The sequence below is a fragment of the Pholis gunnellus genome, assembly GCF_910591455.1.
Source record: "Pholis gunnellus genome assembly, chromosome: 3".
Lineage (NCBI taxonomy): Eukaryota > Metazoa > Chordata > Actinopteri > Perciformes > Pholidae > Pholis > Pholis gunnellus.
Genome location: NC_136529.1, coordinates 18,337,011 through 18,356,587, shown reverse-complemented (window position 1 = coordinate 18,356,587; position 19,577 = coordinate 18,337,011). Strand labels below are relative to the sequence as shown.

Sequence of the window (19,577 nt, the reverse complement as noted above, 5' to 3'; positions counted from 1 at the left end):
GTCAACATGGTCCACATTCTCATTTGATTATTTAAAGAATGATTCATGCTGATGAGTTGCTGTGTTTGTCAGCCTGGCACTTTAAAACCGATTTAAGTATCATGTACATATTGCACACAGATCGTTTGGATTAACTTTTATGTTTTGAATATCAGGAGGAGAGGGAAACATTTGCACTGCCTTATTCGTAATCCTTTTATTCAGGGTTTCGTTCTAAAATCCTCTCATGATCAACACTTTGTAAGCCTGTTGTGGAAACCGTCTTATTTAGCTTAGGAATATAAACCAAAAAATGTTTCAAGATCAATAAAAAAAAAGATGTGGGCGAGGACTGATAAACACATATTAAAGGACTGTTTCTCTCCGTCCTGTCCATCAGTACCAGATTCGAGCGCTAGAGTCGCAGAAGCGGCAACAGGAGCAGGTGCTGCGCAGAAAGACCCAGGAGGTGACCGCCCTGCGGCGCCTGGCCAAGCCCATGTCAGACCGCGTGGCCGGGCGTGTGGCCCGCTGGAACTACTCTCCCTCAGTTACAGACTCTGGAGCCGAGTTATCGGCCAGCACTACAGCGAGCAGCTCTGAACCCGAGACTACGAGGACTGTGAGCGGGCTGGTGAAGCAGTGGAACAACAAAAACAATGTGTTTGGATATATGGCCGAGAGCGAAGGGAGCATGGATGGATCCAGGGTCATTAGGTAAGATGGGCTCTACGTTACATGTGCACATGTTTACACTGTCTTTGTTATTGATGTTTTTATCAAAAGGGCAAAAGGGCTTGCTGGTAGTGATGCTTTATCACCTGAATCTGCAGCTCCCCTCAGCTTTACAGAGCTTTATAGTTTATATCATTTCAGCTAATTATTTTGCCATCCAGTCAAAATAACCCTCTCTCCCTTTATCTCTTCCCAGCAGTAGGAAGAAGTTGCAGCGTAAGCCAGCAGGCCTGGGCAGCGTTGGAGCGGCGGGCCGAGCTAGCAGCTTCTCAAAGTCTGCCCGTCAGAAGTGGCAAGCACTCGAGCGTCGCATTATTGACATTGTCATGCAGAGAATGACCATCGCCAACGTGGAGGCCGACATGGATCGCCTTATCAAGGTAGGGGTGGCCTTCACATTTTCTCTCGAGATTAAGTTGGAAATGGTGCTATTTGAGGCGTCTTTGTTAGTGCGATTACATTTGGTTTGGTGGCGCTAGAGAAAGAAAAGCCTCCGCAGGGCTGTACCGTTTCATACAAATTGCCAAAATGTATATACACCATGAGATGTGCAGCACTATTAACAGTGATTAAAATACAAGGACTTAAAATGACCTATTGTAGTGTCAGCAGCAGTTTCAATGGTGACATTTTAGTGACTGTTTTTGGCTCACATCATCAAAGTATTTCAAACCTAAGTGAGTGAGGCTCTCCCTTCCTCTTCTCTTCATAGACAAACACTGATAAAATCAGTGTTTTTCTATGAATCTGCAAGATGTTAGAGCATATATAAAAATGTATTTGTATTTCACAGGGATATACTGTAGTAAATATAGTTTCCTGTTGTGGAAATAACAATTTCATGTCCTTATCCTTTACATTTGCATATGTTTTTGTAAGTATAGCTCTGACCTTTCTTTTTCTCTGTGTGCATTTGTGTTTTCGATGAGTCAGAAGCGAGAGGAGCTGACAGTCCAGCAGGAATCGCTCTCACATAAGAGGGAGGTACTAATGGCGGACGGGGAGGGGCCAGAAGCAGAAGACCGCCTCCTTCAGGAAATTAACGAGGACATTGAGGTGCTGAACGCCAACATAGACTACATCAATGACAGCCTGTCTGACTGCCAGGCCACCATTGTACAGATAGAGGAGACCAAGGTATGAACACACACACACACACACACACACACACACACACACACACACACACACACACACACACACACACACACACACACGTAATGTTTGCCTCGAAGCTGTGAAAAGTGACAGAAGATCTATAGCAATGCCTATGATTGTGTTTTCCTGCAGGATGAGCTGGACTCAGTGGACACATCAGTGGTGATCAGCTCTTGCTCTTTGGCTGAAGCGCGCCACCTCCTGGACCACTTCCTGAAGGCTTCCATAGACAAAGTAAGTTATCACACAGGGCCCCTACGAAAACTTAACAATAGGTGGGTTTGCAGGCTTAGAAACATCTGAAAAATCAATAATGAACAATTTAAATCTGCACTCTTGGAGGTGTGAAAGAATATATGTAGCATTAATAACAAAACAAAGATAAAAGTATATACTTACTTAGTATGAGTGTTAAATACGGTGAACTAAAATAGTTGTGTACTGTTATCATGTCTTGCAGCTGGCAAACATTTTATTTCCTTATTCTTATATATTGATGTTGCAATGTCTCTAGTGAGAAAAGTGGAGGTGCATTGAATAATGGAGTGTGGTGCCATCTAGTTGTGTCTCTTTGCACTGCAAGATGTTTTTTGTGGTCTTTATCTTGGCAAATAATCACCAGTCAGAAAAGTACAACACTATATTTACTAGGCAGTAGCTTTACTGTTGTTTGATTAATATCAGGTGTAACGGTTGAGGGCAACATTACTATGTGTGTGTGTGTGTGTGTGTGTGTGTGTGTTCATCATCATTTTTGATTTGTCCGGTCATTGTGTGCGTGCAGAGTCTACAGGTGGCTCAGAAGGAGGCTCAGATCCGCCTGCTGGAGGGTCAGCTGAGACAGACGGATGTGATTGGCTCAGCTCACAATCACATAATCCTCGATGCCCTGAGGGAAAAGGCAGAATACATCCCTGAACTTCAGGCTCTCATCCACAATGTACAGCAGGGTGAGTGGTGCTTTTTGTTTGTGTCTAGCTCTGTGTGGCAGTGTGTAAGACTTTGTATTGAATGCTGATAGTGTCATAGGTCATGACATTAGCAAGTGGAAGTGTATGTACGGTGTGCTGGGGGCTGACAAGTCGTATGTTTTGTGTGCTTCCAGAAAATGGTTATGCCAGCACAGACGAGGAGCCCTCTGAGTTCAGCCAAGCCTCTGACAGCAGGTGAGACTGCATTCACCCACGCAAAATCATAAAAAAAAGAAGTTTACCACAATGTGCCAAAGTCTGATTTCCTCTCTTTCTGCAGTGTATCTCAAATGAAACAATCCAACAGCCAAGATGATTTCAAAATAAAGGTAAATCAGATTTTTATTGTTGAAGTGCGTAGCTGTTTTAGCCGTTGCAGATTCAAATCCACATTCTTTACACAGGAAAGGTGTCCTCTGTCCAGTTTTCTTAAACCCAGATGTTAACATTACTTCCATCTTCATATTTCAGAATAGATCTATTTCTGTTAGTGTCAGTGCTCAAAGCATCGGGTAGTGCTGCGTCTTTCAGTATCTAGACGGTCAGACCTGAATGAACCATGATGACACCGCATGTTATCAGATGGCGTTAGTGTTTGTGATTGTGTTGAGAACCTTGCTCTAATTTTAACTGTCAACACATGCCACAGTTTGTCTGTCAGAGCAGCTGCCATTTTGTTTGGAACCATGAGGTGGCAGTATAAGCAAACACTTAAAATGTCTCCACTTCCAAAAACTTGGTTGAATATTCTGAGGAGGTACCCCTGATTTGACAGCAAACCCTCTTATCCTCATGTTAATACTGTGTTATTTATCCTTTTATTGGGTATTTTAGTTGCTTTTCCTATCCAGCCTTTGTTTTACCCCATACTGGCTGCTGTCTCTTTTCAAGCATGTTTGTTTTACTGTTTTTCTCTCCTCGCTGATTGTTTTTTTTCAGGCAGCATCTTAATATCCTCTTGTGCCTTAATTAAAGTCAATATTTATCTTTATTGTATTGCTCAGTTATTCATATCACACTGTCCTCCTTTCTCATATCATCCTCCCTCTTATTGTCCCCTGGAACATTTTTCATCAGATGGAGCCTCGTCTGTCAGCTCAGATGAAGGCGGTGTCTGCAGAGTATCTTGGTCCCAGCGTCGACCCCTCATCAGGCAGCAAGCAGCAGCACATCACCAAGTCTCTGGCCTCGCTGACGGACATCCAGGAGGACGGCCTGAGCTTGGGGACAGCCAGTCTGGGGCTCAGCCTGGCAATACGAGACCACTACCACAGGGACCGGGTGTCCCGCACCATCAGCCTACCTGTCAGGGGACACACCTTGTAAGTGAATCAAAATATGTGATGAAGCAAGGTGAATTTACAGAGGCAAAGAAAATCATTAGGATGAAATTCTAAAGTTAGATGAAATTAAATATAATATATAATATGCAAATGTTATAGGCCACAAAGCAGAAGAGTCATGGAATGACGATGACGTGTTGAACTGGAACATTTAAACATGAAACGTGTTACGAGGATAAACAAACAAGTGGAATAAAAACTCAAGGATAATTGCATAACCATACACCCAGTGGAATATCACAAATCAACAGGAACATTATTAATCCTAATGACAGAAACAAAGTTGTCAAAATCCTTTTCCTTCTGCACACTACCAAGTTAACAACCACTGGAAAACTACCAGAAACCTGACATTTCTTAGGTTAGAAAACGGCTTCAAGGAGAGAAAAAGAGAAGCCAATGAGTCAGTCAGATCTGCATCAGTCCTCGGGGATGGTTGTGTGCAATTTGATAATTAAAGAAATTAGTCTGCCAGTTGCTTAGTCTGCTAGAAGTGCTGTTGAATTCCAAAGAGCCCCTCTTGCTTATAGATTCCCAACAGTTTACATAGACGTGAATCATCCTCCTGTGCACTCCCTTGAAGATTTGCTTAGTTTGCTTTTGTGTGTGTGTGTGTGTGTGTGTGTGTCAGTCCCAGGCAGTCTCGGGGTTATGACACTTCCCCTCTAACAAGGAGGAAATCTTACGACCGCGCGTACAGGTACATGCACTGTATTCAAATCTTTTGTTATTTTGCTGGCAGATTGATCACATTATTTTACTGTAATGTCATTTTTCTTTACTTCTTTCCCTCTTAACTCTTCTTGTCTTTCCTTATCCCAAACCTTCCTCACCCTCCTGCCCCTTTATCAGGCCCACTGACGGCTATACTCCCCCCTCCTCCCCTCCTCTAAGGACCAGGAACGACCGCAATGTTTTCTCAAGACTCACCAGCAACCAAACCCAAGGTTCTGCTCTGGACAAGTGAGTACACTGTTGCACAGATACAAACTTACACTCACTGCTTTTGTCCTTTTGTCCCTGCATTCTCATCGGGTCAATTCAGTCTCACTTTGAACCAGTCCTTTCTTTTCTTTTCTTCTCTTCCATGGTATAAAGTGGCCCTGTAGACAGGCTGATGGTCAGGCTTTTTGTACGCGTTGTAGCTGTAAGAGTGTGCTATTCCAACTGTCTATCTTCAGACGAATCGCTCTTATCCCCTCTTCGAGGAAAAAAACAACTTCTTGTTTGGGATTAATGTACCGGTAGTTCCTGGGAGGACGGATGGTGCGAACATTCACAGAATCCAGGTGTTAAGTGCACTCAAGAGGCATGGAAGATCGGATCATCCGAGCCACAACCACAGGCTACCAACAAGACTGTACTAATTGCAGCATGATTCCAGTCGACATATAGCAGTTACTAGGAAACAAATGCAAAACAGGAGGGAATCAGCTCACATTCTCACATCCTCTGTAGGAGCAAACTGGCAGGGCACTTGTGGTTGTTTGGGGAAAAAAGCAAGATGTGGTATAATATGTCTGCTCTGAGATGTCACGAGGTGCATTTGGACAAGAGAAAGATAAATCACCTTCTACAATCTAATCCAATAAAAAAAGATCTCTGCAATAAATCTTTTTCTCATATTATTCAGGTTTGTTGTCAGAGAGAATTAGATTTAAATGTATGGTAATTTCTGAGGCTGTAGTTAGATGTTTGATAAACGTGTCTCAATGTGTGTAGCTGGACTCCATGCTTACACATTGAGAAGGGTAGATACACAATGTGGATATAAGACACATTTTTATGTCAGCCGCAAAAGTGTTAAGTCTGGAATGAGCAACCAGCCGTTTCCCTTCCTGCTCACAATCAATTCCAGCTTTCAACGCTGACAAATGTCAACAGTTAATTTCAGAATCGGAACCGTTTATTGCCATGGCATGTTGAACATACAAGGAATTTGACGTGACCGGAGGTGCATAACATTTAACAATCAACACAGTGCAAAGTAGAAACATATTAACATGTACAGAAAAATATAGAATAAAGTGAAATATAGAATAAAGTGCACAAACGAACAGATAACAGGACTATAAACAAGTGAGATGTAAGTGTAGTGTAAAGGTGTCGAGCGTATTTAAATAAGAACCTAGAAGGGATGTGCGGGGGAGTGACCGGTAGGAAAGTGTCCTGGGGATGACAGTCAGCGGGGGACCCGGGTTCTGTTGATGAGCCCGACTGCGGATGGGAAGAAACTGTTGATGTGTCGTGAGGTCTTGGTCCCGATGGACCGCAGCCTTTCAGTGAGCGTTTGGCTCTGAAGTTGTTTGTTTTGTAATATTCACTAATCCGGAACATTTCTCAGCTTTATTGACCCCTAATTGTTAGCGAGGATGCTTTTTGAAATGAGTTATGGTGTTGTGTTTGTGTGTGCGCAGTGTGTGTGAATATTTCTGTTTATAGGAGCCTGTGGGTCCTCATTATCTGGAGCACGGGTAGTTGGCTCTTGTCATCTTTCCATGCAGCTGTTGTGATTGGTAGTCATTTAAAATTAAGCCAGTGTGTCAGTGAGGGAGGATATTTATGTTTAGGGTCGCGTTTGTAGTTCCCACAGGAGAAGCCCTCCTGTAGAGCCTGATGTATGAGGATGAAATGGTGTGAGGTTGTTTTTCCTTTCATATTTGGGAGTATTTGCATAGTTGCAACCTGATGGAGGGTGGTAACATACTTTTGTCATTTACACTATTTTTAAGTGAGGTGTGTCTGGAGGTAAATGTTTTGTTGTTTTTACTGAAGTAAATACTGGATGCAATGATTTTTTTTTACCAAAGATTCAATATTTAATCATTTTCGGTTTGTTTGGTTTCATTATGCTAACATTACTCACACTGACCTAACTCCGACACTTAATGCATCACAACAAGCATACATTCAACGCTTTAAGTGGAGACAATTTATACAAATAATCATTATAAAGCCAGTCTGAATCGTATGATTTCTGTGTAATTGGGTGCCAAATGAGAAGCTGTCTGCTATGCAAAGATACAAAAGATGGTGGTGACCTTTTGCAAGTTCACAAAACTTATTGAAATGCAATAAGAGGTTTTTGTGATTGGGACTGTATGGATGTATTCTGCTTCTGTTTTTCAATCAAATCATATTTGAAGAGATTGGTTGGCTATGAAACAGGGATCCGGCGTTTGACACAGATTTGAAAGACTCAATGAGTTTCTTGTCTCCTGATTCTGCGTGTAAAGCACAGGCACCCGTGGCGACAAACCTGAAGCTATAAAATATTTACAATATAATAACACTTTCATTGCACTGTGTCCACTCAGTGGAAGTACTATATTGGTGTGGTCTAGATTTTTCCCTCGACAGCTTTGAGCGGACCGGCTTGTGAGTTTCACAACCGTATCCTCCATTTTCCCTTCTGTTAACCCTGGAGCCTAATCCTAATATGTTCCTTCCTGCACTAGTTGCCTGTATATGGCTGGAAAGAGTTGATGTGAGAGCGTACACTGGCGTCAGGGGAGTCGTGCATTGGGGCTGCAAAAGTGTACAAATTGTAACGTGCAGTTCTTTGACCTGAGTGTATGACTAGCTTTATATTAGTGGTCCCTCGACTACTTCCTTTTTTTCAGTACCTTTCTGCCTTGTTCAAATGAAAAGTTCGACATTGTGCGAACTACTTTTTCACTTTCTTTCCAAAGGTTAGATGAAAATATTGATACCACTCTCATGTCTGTATGTCAAATATGAAGCTACAGCCAGCAGTCGTCTAACTTAGTTTCTCATAAAGACTGGACACAGGGATAACCTGCCAAAAGCCTTTCTAAAGCTCAATAATTAACATGTTTCTTTGTTTAATTGGTAATACGCTGTGTAATTATCACAAGTCTTGGCTATAGCCCAGCACATAACCCCGTGTAACTTTTCTAATTCAAAGTAGTTATAACCTGTCTATTAGTGAGCTTTAGAGGTGCTGGCAGGCTAAATTATGCTAACGTCAGGCAGAGCTAGGCTAAGCTAACCAGCTGCTGGCTGTAACTTGATATTTGATTTTTGATTTTTGATTACAATTTTCTCATCAAACTCAGCAAGAAAGTGGACAAGCCAAAATGTCTAACTATTTGTTTAAACCTTTAACATTTAATGTTAGCCCTAACACCACCAGGGAAACGTCCATTTAACCAACCTTTACCTACGGTAAACATCTGCAGACAGCGGTTAAAGAATACAGACTGTTCAGTAGTCATCTTTGGGAAGAAGCCCGTTTGATGGCAAACTGCCTGATAAAAACTGGACAAGCTTTATTATTTGACTGAGCTTTCCTGCCAGTTTGCTCTCTGCTTTATATCTAAACCCTTCCTCCAGTCACTCCTCCTTTTAACCCTTTGCCAGTAACCCTTCTGTCTTTCCTTAGCGTGGTTAACCCTTTCCTCTTCCCACCCCGCTCTCCCCTCTCCTGCTCCTCTTCTGCCTCCAGGTCGGATGACAGCGACTCCTCGCTCTCCGAGGTGCTCAGGTAGAGGAACTGTGTTTGTCACTCTCTGTTTCCCCATTTGCCTGTTAAGTCACCTGGTGTCATCTCGTCTCCACCGGTAGTCAGTGCCTCGCCTGGCCTCTCCTCCGCCTCCTTTTTGCCCCACGCTGTGGGTGAGGTCGCTGTCTTGCATGTTTTAACCACATGCGGCTTTCTTGACCCGCCGGCCTTTCTCACCTGTGACGTTGTGTTGCTCGCACACACAAAACCTGAGTGAACCGTACCATTAATATTATTGAAACAAACATCTTATGACTTTAGCAACCACCTGGTTTAAATGTGAAACAACCAACAACAATGATCAGTAATTTACTATACAGCCTAATTTCCAATAAAACCTGCAGTATTGAAAGAGGTTTAGAAATACTTATAAATTAAAGGAATAGTTCACTTGCTTTATTGTCAAGTGTTAGATATTGGTGTCACTCTGTTTGTTAAATTTGTAGCGGTAGCCAGTTAGCTTAGCACAAAGAGTGGAAATGGGGTGGGGGGGGGACATTAAGCCCTGCTCTCTAAGTGTAAAAACAACAAATTATGGTTTTGCAGGGAGGGGGGTTATGTGCCGGACTATTTTTTGACCGGATACAGCGGCTTCTTGTCATCACTGTGAATTCGCCAGGCAACCAACAGAGGCTCTAGTTTTCTACTTCTTTCTTTGTACATTTTAAATGCAATAGAACAAGTTAATGAGTTAGTTAGTGTTTTTACCATTGGACAGAGCCAGGCTCTTTCACCCTGTCTCCAGTCTTTATGCTAAGATAAGCTAATTGACTACTAGCTGTAGTATTGAAATCAGTGTAAAAACATGAAAGAGTTATCCATCTTCCTATATCATTTTCAGCAAGAAAGCAAATGAGCTAAATGTTTTCCCAAAATGTCAAACTACGCCTTTTAGACAAATGGAATCAAATGATATAATAATGATAAAAACATAATTTTCTCCTTTCATTCTGGTCTATTTCTGTGTTTTTAGCTGCACCTCTCACCAAGGCTCTTCTGTCTGTTTTTATGTGTATGGCAGAGAGCACACACTCCTCTCCCTCCATGTTTTCATTAGTCTGCTGGTCTCTTGGTGCTTGGCCCTGCAACAGCCATTAACAGCCCTCTCATAGCGCATAACACGGCACACTATGATATCTTTCACAGGCGCTGATAGAATTGGAACACTTTCTGCCATTTGGACCAGCGCCGTGCTGTGAGAAACAGAGTGCTGCATTAAGCAATATTACAGTATGTGCAGTGTACAGTATGTCCTTTACAGAGAAAACAGAAGACAAACTCTAAAGAAAGCTCTGAAAATAACTCAACATAATGGTTCCGTAGCAGGTACAATTTGGTTGTAAATATAGGGGCTCTGGTAAAATAGCGAAATTATGTTTTTTTTCATTTTAAAGTAAAGAATGACTTAAAAAAGTTTTAACATCGTACTTCACCCAACTTCCCATTTACCAATCAGAATGGAGCGTAAGGCCTTCCTCAGACAACACAATAGGGTTAACAGCCTTCAGTGACCGTTAACCTTCCCTTCTCTTTTCTATTTACCAAAAAAACATGTTAATATATCAGTCACATCAATGGTTCTCCCCATTCTTTTATCAAATACCTTTCCAAAGTCTTTGCAAAAATGGATTTGGACCAAAAAGTGGGTGGGACAAATTGAATGTACAGTCAGGTTTTGCAGCTCTGCAGAAGAGCAGAAGCTGATAATCTGACTGTGTTATCAACTTGTTACATTCCTCTACTTACCCACATGTACCACTTACCCTTTTCCCCGGGCCCTGAAAGGCGATTGGCTGTGGGGATGCTGAACTGAGAGTCAGCTCCCACCTGACTGGCGGAGAATGGATGCTGCATGTGGTGATGATGACGGCGTCTGAGGACGTTGTGCTGTGGTTTATTTTTGAGTTGTAGGCTGTTGTGTAGTTGGTCTTTCAGGCTGTGGCTGTCATAAACAATTGTTTTGAGCTTATTCTGCACAAGTCGGTGCTCTTTTGTGTTTCATGAGACTTGGTAGACATGCATGCAACCTTTTTTCACTGACGGTTTTTGATTTTGGTTGACATTTTTACGTCGTAAAAAAAGATACACAGAAAGTATGGTGTGTAGTGTTTAATTTTTTATTTGACGTGTGTATTTGTTTGTGTGCGTGTGCTTTCCCGCTGTGACATCAGCGTACGTGCAGGCACAGAAGAGGAGCATGTTGCTATCTTTATTTTTAAGCACACCCTTCTGTGTTTTTCTCACTGGGTGCAGAAACAAAATCTGTCCCAAGTTTTGTGTGTGTGATCACAGATTCTCTTTTCCCTACTCACATCCTCTGGCTCTCCCTCACTGTTTTGCTCTGCACCTCACTCTCTCTCACCAACATTTGCACTCACATACACACTAACCACCACTGGTATTACCACTGGGGACCAATTCTCCCACATTGCTCCCTCTTATTCTTTTCACTTTGCTGACTGCTCTCCAGTCAGTGGGACATAGATTGGGGGGGGGGGGGGGGGGGTTGCAGAGGTTCAGCTAGAGAGAGTGACTGCACACAACATAGGAGGGAAAGAGAGAGATTCTATAGGAAAGCAGCTCTTATAATGCCTTAATTGGTTCCACAACAACAGGAAAGCGGGGAGGGGGAGTAAAGGCAGGCCGGAGAGATAGAGTGGGTGGGCTTTGAAAACCAACATGAAGTAGTGTGATGGCATATTTGCATAGTTTTTAGGGGAGCACATTGTATCTATTGAGGTTTGTATTGTCACTGTATAATGGGAAGAATATTTGTGTTTTATTTTTGTGTTATATTTGTGTGCATGTTTGTGATCGGCCTGTGTTTTTAAAGTGCATACACCTGTAGATATGTGGAAAGAAATCATCCTCACTGATGAATTTGGAAGACACTGTGACACCGTGTCTGTGTGTGTGTGTGTGTGTGTGTGTGATCTTTAGGGGTGTGATCAATCCCATCGGGGGTGTGAAGGGGGGTCGGACAGCGCCCCTGCAGTGTGTTTCTGTAGCCGAGGGCCATTCCAAGGCGGTCCTGTGTGTTGATGCCACAGATGAGCTGCTATTTACTGGATCTAAAGGTACACATACTATGCTATATATATTTAAAAGCTCTTTTAAATGGATTCATGTTGAAACAAATAACATGATGACTTAAAGTGTGCATGTGAGTCCCTGTGTGCCGCTGGCTAGCTAATCACAGCTGCTCTGCGTGAGAGCAGTATCCATCTTTTCATCTAACTCTGCAAGAATGTGAATAAGCATATTTTCCAAAATTTCAAACAATGCCTCTAATCTGCCATCACAAACAGAAATAAAAAAAGACAATTTGTAGTTTTTGTGGCTTTGTCATTTTTACATTTGTGTTTGTGTGCAGATTAAACAAATGCAACATGTTAGCCAGTGAACCTTAGAGATGTGGATAGTCATGTTTTTGAAGCTTTGGAGAGAGGCTGGTTGTTTTCCCCTGCTTCCTTGGTTTTGCCCAGCTAGGCTAAGCATTAAAACTTTATGCTAAGCTAGGCGTAGCATTTAAACTCTTCTGGGTAAAAATAATAACTTTAATAATTTTTTTCTCAAATGTGTCAAAAGTCAGATTACTGACAATGAGTTATGTAGCAAGAATAGAATAATCTGATCCATTTATTGCAGTATGATACCCAAAGAGAGAATTTGAAGGGAACTACCTTTTTTCCTTGTGCAGATCGCACCTGTAAGATGTGGAACCTGGTAACGGGTCAAGAGATCGTCACCCTCAAAGGCCACCCAAACAACGTGATTTCAGTCAAATATTGTCCTTCCTCCTGTCTGGTCTTCTCCGTCTCCACCTCCTACATCAAGGTGTGGGACATCCGCGACTCTGCCAAGTGTGTCCGCACGCTTACGTAAGTTTCCTCCCTTCACCCCGCCACATGGAACGCTTTGGAGCAGTGGAACAAAAAAAAATTGCAGCTCAGGAGATCATTTTTAGAAGCGATGTTGGGATATGCTTTTTCGGTTCACTGATCTATCAAGTTGCAGGAAAGTGACAAATTAAATGTGCTAAATGTTTACGTGAAATGCACCCACAGGATATGACAACTGTAAAATCTCTCTTAAACCTTTTTGCTTCTCTTTACCCCAAACAGTTCATCGGGGCAGGTGGTTTCGGGGGATGTATGTGCGGGCACCACCACCCGCACAATAACATTTGCTCAGGGTGAGTGTCAGATTAACCAGATAGCCCTCAACCCGTCAGGATCTGTGCTCTACGCTGCTGCTGGCAACACTGTTCGCATGTGGGACCTCAACAGGTATATTTGTTCATTAATCAATTTAGTCATTCTTGTATGTATGTATGTATTTATGAACTCCTTCACTGATTAATATTCGTAGTCATCCCCCACCTCTTTTGGTTCAGCCCTAAATCATTTTTTGACGTGGATGTATATATTCACTTGTCGGATGTTAATCAAGCAGAGAGTTAATTAACATCTGACATAAGAGATTAAAAAGGCTGTCAAAAGAAAGGGCACAAACTCAGCACTGACGTGTGCTTGAGTATGTTCTCTGCAAGGCACCTCTTTCTGAGATCCAGCAGCTTCGCTGTCTTTTTATGCATCTAGAGGGAAATGATTAACAGATTGGACCAGACAGTTTACACTGAGGGGCTCAGACCCAATTAATGATGCATAACAGCCCCCAGAAATGAAAAATGAATGTATTAAACATTTCTTTAGTATCGTCTCTGCCTATGGCATTGCTGTGTCTCAGTAGTTTTGCTTCACTAGCGAGATGGAAAGCGATTTCATTCAGTGAAACCTTGAAAATGTATTTCACAGATGTTTGGTTCACCAATTGTATGTGTGTGTGTGTGTGTGTGTGTGTGTGTGTGTGTGTGTGTGTGTGTGTGTGTGTAGGATGCAAGGAATGGGGAAGCTGACAGGCCACAGCGGGTCTGTCATGTGCCTGACAGTGGGGCAGTCTCTGCTGGGCAAAGACCAAGTAATCACTGGCTCCAAAGACCATTATGTCAAGGTACCACACACTCTCTCTCTCACACACACACATTCAGACCATATCCGAGTGTCACAGATGCAGACACATCTAGTCTCCTGCTCCCTCTTCTGTCCTCAGGTGTTTGACGTGGCAGAGGGAGCGCTGGGTAATATAGGTCCAGCTCATAACTTTGAGCCGCCCCATTATGACGGCATCGAGTGTTTGGCTGTACAGGGAGATGTGCTGTTCAGCGGGTCCAGAGACAACGGCATCAAAAAATGGGATTTAGAGCATCAGGAACTCACTCAGGTGTGTGTCTGCATGGAGAGCATGTGTTTTTGTCAAGATATGTGTTATTGATGAAGAAGGGGCTTTTCTTTAAAGCATAAAACACGTCTCTTTTACTCTGCTGAAGACATACAGACACTCGCTAAGGGTTATTTGAAATCAAGACCGCATGTGTTGTCTGTTCCTACACAGTATGTGAGGTCAGCGGGGTCGAGTTCAGCAGGCAGCAGAATTATTAAATATTCATGTGGAGGCAGAGTTTAAACATCAAAGTTTAAAATCCTGACGTTAGGGGCAGCGAGCCTGCAGGTAGTAGAAGTCCATCGTTCTCTGAGGCTATTCTTTCCTGACATCTTGACCCTTAAATTGCGCTCAAAGCCAGACTTTCTATACGGTGCATGAAGTGCCGATAGACTGCCAACACAGTACAAAGGGGGCTTTGGGAGATTATTGTGGGGAAATTATTCCTTTTGGTGAGGATACCAAATTTGAATATGCTTCTAGTGTGGAGTCGTGGTTTTGATAATCAATTGATTGTTTGAGTAATTAAACATTTAATTGATTGAAAATTAAATAAATGATTTAGCAGCTAAGCTAGCAGCTCTGTTAGGCTGTGTTTAGTCAAGCGGCACTTTGAGCTAAATGATAGTGGCAGCATGTTAACATGCTCACAGTGACAGAGATAATATGCTGATGTTTAGCAGGTATAATGTTTATCCTAGTTTAGAGTGTAAGCATGCGAACATTTGGTCATTAGACCCCCAAAAAGAACAACACAAAGTACAGCTGAGGCAGATGGGGATGTCATTAGTTTAAACCAAAAGTATTAGACGAATTTAAATTTTGCTCTGAGAGTGACACTAGTTAAAAAGTCAGGGGATCACTAAAGTCTCTACAATCTATCCTGAGGGGGGCATGAATGTCGTATCAGACAGACTGATATTGCCATCCCGGCCACTCGCTTAACATGTTTCTGGGTCGAGCTTCTCCAATGTGAGGGTTTGATACTTTTCTTGTTTTATTCTATTATTAAATAACCATTGGTTGGAAATGTCATGATTATTTAAATGATGAATTGAAGAACTAAAGAATTGAGAGTAAAAATAACCATTAGTTACACACATTACAAAGCACACGCACACACCATTCAGTCCCAGTAGAGATTGTACTTTACTCGTTATCTGACACTGGCTTTGCTGTTAAAAGAAATGCGCTGCCTGTTGAGCGTTCAGTTGGTGGACAGCTCCCTTCGTGTCTTCCTTTTCCCAGAGGGTTCTCTCTGTGGAGAAGGTCAACAGAGTGTTGTTATGTCAGGGTGTTGTAGCACACACGCATCATAGCCACAGGTACCAGACAGGAAGGTTTTATGTGTGTGTCTGTATGTGTTTGTCTTTGTATGCATGTGTTGACTCCTGTGATGTCTCTAGTGCATCCCACATTGGCGCTGCATATGTTATAGTGCATTATAATGCCCCTTGTGGGTGGATGTGGCTTACTCATTTGCATACACAGCAAAATGCATATTAATCGGCACTTTCTTGTTATTTGCATAAGTTCTATTTAGCCTTTGTTGATCCGAACAGAGAAAACAAGAACATAAGACCTTACAGTTTCCATTCAAAGGCTGAATTATATCAATTCAGTTAGTGCTGTGGTCTGCGGCATATAACCTTAACCTCATTTGTGAAGCAGCCAGCACAATCCGTTTTACAGCCTCTCTAACTCTGTAGTCTCTGTCTAATTATGTAATAGGATCAAATTGTGGCTTAGGGTACAATAGAATATATTACAGTAGACTCGGCCTCCTCCAGGACTTCTGCTGCTCCGACCCTTCTGTTAAAATGCATACGCCATAGTGTGTTTCTTGGGAGAATATGGGAAGCAATTTATTTATAATTACTCAATTCTAGTTTAGTGATTCCCAATTGCTTTATAAAAATATACCTCCCAAAAACAATTTCAAGTTTGTGTGTGTTTTGCTGGTTTGTCGACATGCCGATGCAGCTGTTGCTGCAGTGTGATGTTTGCTCTCTATGAGGTGTTGGAAAGCACCGACACATTTTTACCCACTGGTGTAAAGTTGTTAGAGATAGCGAGGTAGAAGTAATATATGTGAGAACTTTCTCCCTTTCTTTTGGTACTTTCTATTCCCCTTCTACAGCTCTTATCTCACTCCCAATTACCCGTGGATTCAGGGTCAGGGCAGGATTCCTCCATTTCCCCTGAGCGTTAAGGGAGGATTTCTAATTTCTCCACTTTTCTGGCCTATAGATCCGAAACTAAAAATGACAAACTGCTGACACCCGGAATCAGGAAGTTGTCCTGTCAGCTGTCATGGCGGGTGCTTCAAATAGATTATACTGAGATGGTGCTATATTTTAAACCCATTTAATATTCATGCAATTACTTAAAAATACATGTATATCAACATTTATATTAGTTTTCGACAAGATGGAAATGCAGATGATTTTTTGATTTACAGGCGCTTAGAAAAAGTAATCAACGTCATCTCGTTCAGCACATAAATGAACAGCATTGAACATGGCACACTGCAATGACTGATGCCAGAGCTAGTATCTATGATAACAGCATCGATGATGAGACAAGAGCCCGAGCTGTATCGGGGTTTCCAGGGTCAATGGCATCGATCTCTGAGAGTTAAAGAATTTAAATATGATAACATCACATCAGCCATATAGTTTTTTTTCCCCTAAATATGTGATATTTTACAGTTGAACAATAAACTTGTCGGCGCTTCTAAATACCTCAAATATATCTTTGGCATTTCTGTTCTGACATTTCTTATTTCCTTATCGGCCGACATTATAATTCAACACTTATATTGACGAAAAACTAATATCACACGATTTATCAGCCAGACAGTTTGTCAGTCTAGCTCTAATAGAGAATGGACAAAACCTGTGATGCCAGTGGCCAATACATCCTTGTGTTCTACAGTGAAAGACTCTTTAGGGCAAAGAGGAAGGCCACATAAACACACTTAACAAACACTTCACAGTTAAACACATCAGTTTTTTGCCAAAGGACATAAACATGAACTTTCAAACCTTCAAGTAGATTTTTGGGTAAGCAGCATGAATCCAGGATTTCAGTCTACCTACCTGTTGTCTGTGCATTGTAAACAAACATTGTTTCTGTCTACCTCTATTCATTTCTGTCAACAGTTTCTGTGTTGTATTGTGAATCATGATGATTTCTTGAGAGCTGCTCATGGTGTTTTTAAATATACTCCTTTCTTTATACAAAGCCATGTGAAATGTTTCTCACAACATGTGTGTTGTTCTTTGCTGGGACTATTGTTCTGCAAGAAAAGCTGAACAGAAAAACAACTTAGGGCTGTGTTTCAAGGTAAAATCTCCTTCAGTCAAAATAATATTGATTTATCATTATGCCCAGAAAGCTGAAGAGAAAAAACATATGCTTTCTAACTGCAAACTGCAGTGTGTAAGACAAAGAAAAACAAATTAGTATATATGAGGTAATAATGGAACAACAATAATCAAAGGGTACTTCATTTGCAGTGTTATTTTGGTGGAAAGCTAATCTCAAATGCTGTATGAAAATAATGAGTGAGAGAAGCAAACATGAAAAAGTAGATTAATGTAATAAAAGTTATCTCCCTGTGCATGTGTTCCTCTGTTTGGACCTAAATTAATAAGCCTTGTGTCAAATTTAAATATTTCTTTGTTTGTTCTGTATTTTGAGATGCGGACTGTGTTTAACATCTCAACTGTGCAGTGCTGCCTCATCTCTTTGATTAATACTGAAGTCCTTAAAAAAAAAAAGTGGAATGTCAATTTTGAAACTATTCGTCAAGATGTTTTTCTCAGTGTGTTACAATGTGTTCCTCGCAGCAGAAGTGTGAAGATGAGCTGCAGGAACAATTAATCCAATACAATCAGAATCTCTTAAAAAGTCATGTCGACACTAAGTCTGACCATAGAAATGACTCATAAATGAGCCGTCACACTTTGCCAAATACTTGCTCAGTAATTTGAAATGAAGACAATTGAAACGCTTCCTACTAACTTTGATGATTCTCCTCACACGTCTGCACCCTTTCTTTGCTATTTCTCTCCTGTTGCTTTATGAAACAGCGGCTCATGTCAGAGTTATTATAGAAACGGGAGATTTATGCTAATATAATTATCTCTCTCTGACTTTGTCTCTGCTTTGACTCCACAGCAAATCCCCAACGCCCATAAGGACTGGGTGTGCGCTCTGGCACATGTCCCGGGCCGGCCCATGCTGCTGAGCGCCTGTAGGGGCGGCATGCTGAAGGTGTGGAACGTAGAAAACTTCACCCCCATAGGAGAGGTCAGGGGTCACGAAAGCCCCATTAACGCCATATGTACCAACTCAAGACAGATCTTCACTGCGTCCAGGTAAAAACAAAGGAAATGCAAAAAGACTGCACTGCCACTAATCTAAAAATGTTTCCTGTTGTAGTACTGTGAAATAGAAGTGTCCATCAAATTGTATTATATTTGAATGATTTGATCCTGCTAACATGTATTGCCGGCCTGATGTGTCTCATTCCTCTGTGCCATAGAGCTTGATTGTTGTCCAAAAACTATTTAACATTATTTATCAATCCCACACATACCTTTTACTGCTGTAAATACTCACTAGAGCACAAAATGTGTGTTAATCCGCTGCTGAAAATAGCCCCCAACAAATACACAGTTTACTCCTTTTTGAATAAGGTTTGCTTAAAACTACAGTGCCCTGCTGTTTAAGGAAATGACTTGGCCTTCTTTAAAAATGAAACTTTACTTTAAGGATACAATTGTTAATATTTAAATCATCAGTATCACCATATGGGCTTGCAGCTCAGAGCCATAGATGAGGTATGGGAAGTCAGAAGCTAACGAGAGATTAACTATAATGCATTGTTAGTTTTTGTTTTTGTGGTATTTGTTGACAATAGCAAAGATATATATATAATAATGCCAGCCTTATCAGGAGGGTTTGGAGGCTGAGAACATGAAACATAGTGTTTATATTTGAGAGAGAGAGAGAGAAAATGTGAATGAAACACTGGAGAATGATTCATACTCTTTTCATCCCAAGCAATAATCTGCAGTTGTGTGTCAGCCTCTGTAGCTCAGAGAGTGGGAGGCTACATCCTGTTTTTCTCCAAATCTGTGTTTTGCTGAGCCCATAGCTACGTCAGATAATGCTTGTTTACTTGTTTGTGTGTATCTGAGTGGGGCATTCTGCATGTCTGTGTTCATTTTTTTTCCCACTTTTCGTTCAGCTGGTGGGCTATCGCTGAAGTTGACTAACCTTCTACTTCCTCTTCTTCCTGTCTTCTCCTCTCCTCACTCTTGTTTCGTCACTTCTTTTATCGTTATCTCTTAATGCTCTTTCGTCTTCTTTTCTGTGGACGGATATTTCCTCTTGTTTTGTCTCTTAAACTTTGCCCTCCTCCTCCTCCTCCTCCTCCTCCTCCTCCTCCTCCTCCTCCTCCTCTACACCAGTGACTGCAGGGTGAAGTTGTGGAGCTATGTGCCAGGCTTGACCCCGTGTCTTCCTCGACGGGTCCTTGCCATCAAAGGCAGAGCCACCAGCCTCCCATGA

General features: G+C 41.8%; 1 protein-coding gene across 1 annotated transcript in view; it reads left to right on the top strand.

Annotated features, from left to right (window-relative positions):
* kif21b (kinesin family member 21B) overlaps positions 1-19,577 on the top strand; it is a gene marked incomplete at both ends in the record, with an annotated part of 50,927 nt that extends 31,350 nt beyond the window's left edge. The window contains 18 exons of the mRNA XM_079156530.1: positions 380-696; positions 911-1,094; positions 1,648-1,851; positions 2,005-2,106; positions 2,657-2,822; positions 2,978-3,038; positions 3,124-3,172; positions 3,921-4,165; positions 4,818-4,886; positions 5,039-5,149; positions 8,655-8,693; positions 11,652-11,788; positions 12,412-12,592; positions 12,836-13,000; positions 13,607-13,724; positions 13,824-13,994; positions 18,180-18,379; positions 19,478-19,577. Of these exons, the coding sequence (XP_079012656.1) occupies positions 380-696; positions 911-1,094; positions 1,648-1,851; positions 2,005-2,106; positions 2,657-2,822; positions 2,978-3,038; positions 3,124-3,172; positions 3,921-4,165; positions 4,818-4,886; positions 5,039-5,149; positions 8,655-8,693; positions 11,652-11,788; positions 12,412-12,592; positions 12,836-13,000; positions 13,607-13,724; positions 13,824-13,994; positions 18,180-18,379; positions 19,478-19,577 (2,619 nt within the window). The remainder of the gene's footprint in view (positions 1-379; positions 697-910; positions 1,095-1,647; positions 1,852-2,004; positions 2,107-2,656; positions 2,823-2,977; positions 3,039-3,123; positions 3,173-3,920; positions 4,166-4,817; positions 4,887-5,038; positions 5,150-8,654; positions 8,694-11,651; positions 11,789-12,411; positions 12,593-12,835; positions 13,001-13,606; positions 13,725-13,823; positions 13,995-18,179; positions 18,380-19,477) is intronic.